Source organism: Quercus suber, unplaced genomic scaffold (genome assembly GCF_002906115.3).
Source record: "Quercus suber isolate HL8 unplaced genomic scaffold, Cork oak 2.0 scaffold_224, whole genome shotgun sequence".
Classification (NCBI taxonomy): Eukaryota; Viridiplantae; Streptophyta; class Magnoliopsida; order Fagales; family Fagaceae; genus Quercus; species Quercus suber.
In genome coordinates this window covers 451,105-457,749 of record NW_027069682.1, presented here as the reverse complement: position 1 = coordinate 457,749, position 6,645 = coordinate 451,105, and the positions used below count along the sequence as shown (strand labels likewise).

The window sequence follows — 6,645 nt, the reverse complement described above, 5'->3', positions numbered from 1 at the left end:
TAAATGACTGAAATGACAAAACTCAAACTTAGAAGACCGAAGTAAAAAGTTGTGAAACTTAAGTGTGTTTTGTATTTCAGCATAAATTTTTTTCCAATGTGCTACAACGAATTTTCTTTTAATAATGAAACAAGAGAGAATTCACTGATGCTACTAAGATTCTTGTAGCTCAAATAAAATCTCAAGATGTTTCAAAGAAGATGTTTAGGGACCAAATTACCCTTCCCTTGTTATAGCTATCAATTTATTAAAACAGAAAACCACTTATGCTGAAACTTGGAGATTCAATGTTGTTTGCTCCAATGTATCTGCTGATGACACCTCAAACCTCTGACTCTGAGCCAATGAGGAACTTGTAACATTAGGGTGACTGATTTTCAGTTCGTAATCTCCATGAGATAATGAAGCCTCAAAGAATCCTTCACCATCTGCTGTGCCTTTCAAGCCAGAACCCCACTCTCGCAACAACTTGTCTACGACGTTCCCAGTTGGCAAGTTATTGAAGTTGTTATCGGTCAAGCACATTTGGTAACATCCCCCAGGTTTCCATGCAGACCACATTATGATTCCATTGATCTTAGGGTGGGCATGTAATTCCCTTAGAACTTGCTCTAAGTATTGTGCCTGTGCCTGCATACATAGTCCAAGAAAATTGAAGAATAGTTCATAGCAAACCTTGGATGAAGGCATCTATAAAGGAAGAATTACCACCAAAAAAAAAAAAAAAGAAAAGGACATGGGCTTCTATTCCTATAGCAACTAGTCAATATATAACCCAAGCAATATTGCACCATAAAGTTCAACAAAATATGATATATATTGTTTCCTATCACAATATATATATATATATATGACATTTTATCTATGTTTTTTTTTCCCCTTCTAAAGATACAATTTGATAATTATGCTAGTAAATAATAAATATTTATTATGATTATATTTGTATGAAATTATCTTTTCATATATGATATGGTAAAATTCTATATAAATGAAATTTTTGTAGGAGATCTTGACTAGAATTTAAACTCAATTAATATGTATGTATTAAAATAATAATTTGAAAAACTGTAAAGCTTAAAAAATTTGTGGTGAAGTTTTATAGATTTAATAAAGTAAATGGCTTTGGTTTTAATTATACCATAAATGATATTGTGAAAAAAAAAAAAAGTTCCATACTTTTGCCTCTTGAGCATCTTAATTACCTGTTGACCAAGGGCACTTGCAATATCAAGTTCTGTAATCCATATGGGCAATCCTGTGGAAGCAAGAGTATCAATAGAAGATCTCACATAAGCAAGGTCTGGAGCAATGCTGAAATGAGACTCAAGCCCAATTCCTTGTTTCAGATTCTTGTTTCCGGGAAAGCTTTGAATCTGTTTCAGCTTCTGTATGTACTTATCCGGCGTTGATAACCCGTCACGGCTGTCCTCTATGGTATTATAGTCATTCATAAACAAGGTAGTTGTTCCATCAATCCCTTGAGCACCATTGTAAAAGGTTGCCGAGGCAGTAGATCCAAGCTTATCTTCGAAGAAAGAGAAGTGCAAATTTTCATTCACAACATCCCATGCAATAACCTGGCCTTTGTACCTTGACATAACGGAATTGATCCTTCTTTTCACAGCCACAGCAAGATCAGTTGGTGAAAGTGAAGAAACCCAACCCTGTACCTTCGAGGGATCATCCCACAAAACATTGTGGCCTCGGACCGGAATAGAGTTTTTTTTTGCAAACTGAAGCAACGCATCAGCGGCTGTGTAGTCCTCTTGGCCAGGGGAGGGTTCAGTGGTATACCATTTCATTTCATCCTCAAATACTGTGACTGTGAACCTTGAGCTGAACCAATTTTGGTATGCTGTATTGGTGAGGATGTTTTTATTTATGGCAGTGCCAAATGGGAAACTTACTTTCTTCTGTATAATTGAGATTGATGCGTTAGGTAAGGGGTTGCCTTGTTGATCAAATGCATGGATCCTCACCTTTCTCTTACGTGACTGCAAAAATTGAAGTGTTTTTACTGATACAAAATTTCCCATTCATATTATTTTACAAATTTCTAAGTTTTTATATTAGTGACTTCAGAAAGTGGAACCTTTTTGATACTGTCATTGTTATACATTTACCTTCTCAATGCTTTGATCTTGATGGGACTTCCACTGCTCTTGGGTGAAAGGTTGCAATGAAATGCTATCTACCCATATCTCCACTGTTGCATTCTTGCTCTGAAGAGATTAGCAAATGTTAGATGCTTGGAGAAACTAATAAAATATAAACATGGGACTTCAGCATTAAATTGAAAAGTTAGGATTAAATGGACAGCCTCCTTAACCTCTGTTTCATTTTTCCCCCCAATATTGTCAAATTACATTCAAATGCTGAAAACTAAAGTTAGCATTTAGATGGCTCTGATGTTTCCCATTTTTAAAAAAAAATTAATTCTTTACTTCTAGATACTAAAATTCTTCCGAAATATTTTATAATCAATTAAGTCTTAGAGAACAAAATTTTTAATTTTTTTCTTGGCATATTTTTATTCCTAAAATTTGTGAAAAATTTTGTATTCCTAATGTTACTTTTTTATAATAATCCAAGTTTTATTATGATAACAAGACCGCACATTATCATAAACTAATAATGATTAGATAAAGTTTTGCTCTTAGCAAACTAGTTTAATTAGGCATATATGGCCTTAAAAGGGAACCTATATATAGGGAAGGAGGGAGTCAATTTTAAATTCTTATCAAAGTTGGATCATCATCATTGTTATTTATAGTAGGAAACACACATAATAGGCAAAAAAAAGAAAAAAAAAAGAAAAAGAAAAGAAAAAAGAAAAAGAGAGTGAAAAGCACCTCAAAATAGAGCTCAGCTGGACCTGATGCATTTACAGTGAGTCCACCCTTGAGCATGGACCAGCACTTTGATTTCGCAAAAACAGTACCAACATGTTTGAACCCGGTAGTTGTTTTTAAAATAGCTCTAACTGGAAAATCTCCATCACTGACTTGTATCCAAGCTGTCGTACACTAAGCAGATTAGTGAAATTGCAAAAAGATTATGTCCCAATTTTAGGACAGCGCTGTCAAGGTGAGAAGCAATGTTACTAGAGAAGCCTTAAACCTATGTTTAAGCAAGAAAATTTTGGTAAAGATAATTGATGCAAATTTGTGCTGAAGGTAGCAAGTGTTTGGCGGATTTCAAAATCGATGTGAAAAAGATAATTTACCAGAGAATGTGTAGAGCTTGTCCTTTTGCAAATAAAGCTTCTGAGATATGCTATCTTCTGGTTGATTTCTGCTATGAGCGACGATGTATTTGTTGTCTTCTAATACTCTTTGTTCAATTTTTGCATTACCAAATGTAGACCATCCTCTCAAACCATGATTCAACTCAGGGTTTATGATAATTCCTCCACCATATTGAGGTTTATGAGGATTTGCCAAACACTGAGGTTGTGAATAAAGAAGAATTTTTTTTTTTAATTTTTTTTTAGATTTCATATAATACATATACCCTAGTGTCCTATATTCATTAATCAACTATGTTGCACGGACACTGACACTGACACGGACACGGACACGACATGGACACGGACACGAAGATACGGCAATTTTTAAAAAATAAGGACATGACACGGCGGGGACACGGCGGTTAAATAATTAATTAAATTTTATATTTAGGCATATTTTTAAATATTTTTAGACATAAAATACATTTATGTCTAGAATTTAAATTATATAAAAATTACAAATAAATAAATTAACACCTAAATTAATATAATAATAAACATAAAATGTTTATAATACAAACCAAAAATTTAAATAAACTACGTTCAAATACTAATAATAATACTAAAAATAATAGTCATAATAATAATATAAATTATTTTCTCTTGGACCAATGGCATATTAATGACACCATGGCATTGATATATGGTGCTCAAAAGTTTAAATTTGAAGTTGAAAGTTTGAAAGTGACTTTCACGTGGGTTGGCAGTTGACACACAAAACAAAGAGGTAATATATAAAAAAAGTATTATAAAAGTTTAAATGAACAGAAGAAGACAGAAGACAGTTGGATCTGCGAAGAAAAAGAAAACGAAAAAGAAGCAGAAGAAGAAGAAGAAGGAGAGAGGAGGAGCTCGCCGATCGGAAGGGACAGGGTACGCCGGCACAGCGTCGACGTCTATGGAGTTCTCCGATCGGCCCGATCTGGCTCCGGCGAGGGACAGAGGGTAGCGGCAGCAGGTAGAGGTCAGAGAGAGGGTGGAATCTGTGAATTTTTTTTTTTTTTTTTTGCTGCTGGCGTGTCGGACGCGACGGATCCGCGTCGATGCTGTGTCGAAGCCGCGTTGGCGCCGTGTCAGAGTCGTGTTGGAGAAGCAAAAAAAAGAAAAAGAAAAAGGGACACTGCCGGACACCGGAATCTGGCACGTCGTGGCCGTTTCGGTGTCCGATACGTGTCGGACACCGACACGATGCCAAAAATGGCGTGTCCGTGCAACCTAGTTAATCAATTTACAATATAGAATAATAATTAATTGCAAGAAGCTTACCTCAATGTTGGCAGTGTAATCATATGTTAAAGCATTAGCTCCAAACCCTACAAAACATTAAAAAAAAAAAAAAAAAATCCCATCTTTTTTGGTTAACAATGTGGAGGAAAAAAGAGGCTAAACAATTTAATAATTAAAAAGTAAAGGGAATATTATTATGCTTTGATTTACCAAGATGTAGTTGCAATCAATTTTTGAAAATTAACCTAGCACTTGGCATTGTTTTGTTCTTATCATTTAAGTAGGGGTATGCACAAAACTGAGAAATCAAAAAAACCGGCCGAACTGTGTCCAAAATTTTGGTTCGGTTTTGGTGTGGTTTGGTTTCAAATTTCATTTCTGTAAACCGAAAATTTCAATTTTGGTTTCGGGTTTAGAAAATAAAAGTCCGAACCGAACCAAAACCGACCAATATGTCTTAAATATTACTATGTACAAAATATTTCAAGATGAGTACCACTAGTTTAGTGTAAGACACGCATGTGACAATACTTGGCCCAGGTTCGAACCCTACTGAAAAAATTCTAATTTTTTTCTCTCATTTTAACACAAAACTACGTCGTTTTACACATTAACTTTTTTTTTTTTTTTTTTTTTTTTTTTTTTTTTTTTTTTTTTTTTCCTACTCTCTACATTTCTCACTTCAGCTGCCTCACCCTCATTCTTTTCTTTTCTTCTCTCTAAGTTCCATGCCTCTCTCTTCCCTTTTCATCACCTCCATTGTCCCTAGCTTCATTTCTTCCAGCACCAATGCTATCACCGATGCTATCTCTCTCCTTCAGGTATTGCTATTATGGTTTGTCTTCTTGCTAAGATTTTGTCTTCTATTATTCTTCTTGATCTTTTTTCTCCCATCCCAAACCACCCATCTTCTTCTTCTTCTTTTTTTGCTTTTGTTTCTCACGTCCCAAACACTGAAACCCGATCGAACTAAACCAAAACCAAATGCAATCGGTCGATACGGTGTTCTTTCCTTACAAGTCGGTTTCAGTGTTCATTATATTAAAACCGAAATTCTCAGTTTGGTGCAAAAACAACCTTTAACACTGACTGACTTAAATCGATTACACCCCTACTTTTAAGTATATATATTTTTACGACAATTCCCTTTTACGCACTAATTCCCCTTTTATATATATTATCATTCGTAGTTAAAGGGCATAGAGAGAAGATGCTGTTATTATGCCAAATAAAATCCTATTTATACGAATTTCTACAAACTGAGTTGTAAAAACAGTTTGACAAAAAATTATGTTAATGGGGAAAATCCTGACCTTACCTTATAAGAGGAATCATTCCCTAATTCTTGTTAAGCAAGAAGTTATGCTAAAATGGGAAAAATCCCACAAAAGTTGTAAAATTGATAAACTTATGTAAACTAATACTAAGGGTAAATAATGGGATTTTATTTTGACTTTTTATTCTAAAGTTAATAAAAAAATTATCCCAAAAATAAAATATCGTAGAATATTATAGATTACGGCTATAAGGCTTATGAGGATTTCTATTATTTTTTTTTTTTCACCTTTCGAGCTTCTTGGATGCCTTGCAATTTAAGAGCTTCTTGGGTTGGAGAAATTATAGGATCCTCTGGTGGACCACGTCATTTGTCCACCATTCTACTAAAAAACTTCCACTTGTTTAAAATTGCTGAGTTATTAATTAATTTCTATTTAAAAAAAATTTCTAACTAACAATTTTAGACAAGTGACAGTTTTTTAGTGGAATGGTGGACCACATCACTTGTAGTGGATCTTATAATTTCTCCTTGGGTTGCCCATTCTACAAGATATTTCTATGCTATTGTAATATATTTAGACCTAACTAGATGGGTTTCCAACCTATTGATGCCTTTATTAATTGCGGTAGTAGAACTACTACGAATGCAACATAATTGCGGCTATAGTTTAAGGTTTGAGAAAATAAAACTAATATCTTGTATCTGATTAAGGTTTAAGAGAATTAAATTAGACATGTCATAATGAAAAACCACATAGAAAAGAAACCTTTTGCAAAAAAAAAAAAAAAAAAAGGTATAATAATCCAACAACAGGTTGGCGAATCTGATTAAGGTTTAAGAGAATTAAATT

At 34.0% G+C, this 6,645-nt stretch overlaps 1 protein-coding gene across 1 annotated transcript; it reads right to left on the bottom strand.

The window, feature by feature from the left end:
* Positions 1-264: 264 nt before the first annotated feature.
* LOC112002101 (endo-1,4-beta-xylanase 5-like) lies at positions 265-5,276 on the bottom strand. Its single transcript, XM_065780096.1, has 7 exons — positions 5,249-5,276; positions 4,556-4,602; positions 3,227-3,446; positions 2,853-3,016; positions 2,124-2,222; positions 1,203-1,994; positions 265-624 (listed from the first exon to the last, which is right to left on the bottom strand). The coding sequence occupies exons 1-7, from the start codon at positions 5,274-5,276 to the stop codon at positions 265-267; spliced, it is 1,710 nt and encodes a 569-aa protein (XP_065636168.1).
* Positions 5,277-6,645: the final 1,369 nt, after the last annotated feature.

Coding starts and splice junctions, on each gene's coding strand:
- LOC112002101 (XM_065780096.1), bottom strand. CDS start 5,276: ATGGAGGTGATGAAAAGGGAAGAGAGAG. Junction 1,995..2,123: donor AAGATCAAAGCATTGAGAAG/GTAAATGTATAA, acceptor CAATTTTTGCAG/TCACGTAAGAGAAAGGTGAG. Junction 625..1,202: donor CAAGTGCCCTTGGTCAACAG/GTAATTAAGATG, acceptor ATGCAGGCACAG/GCACAATACTTAGAGCAAGT.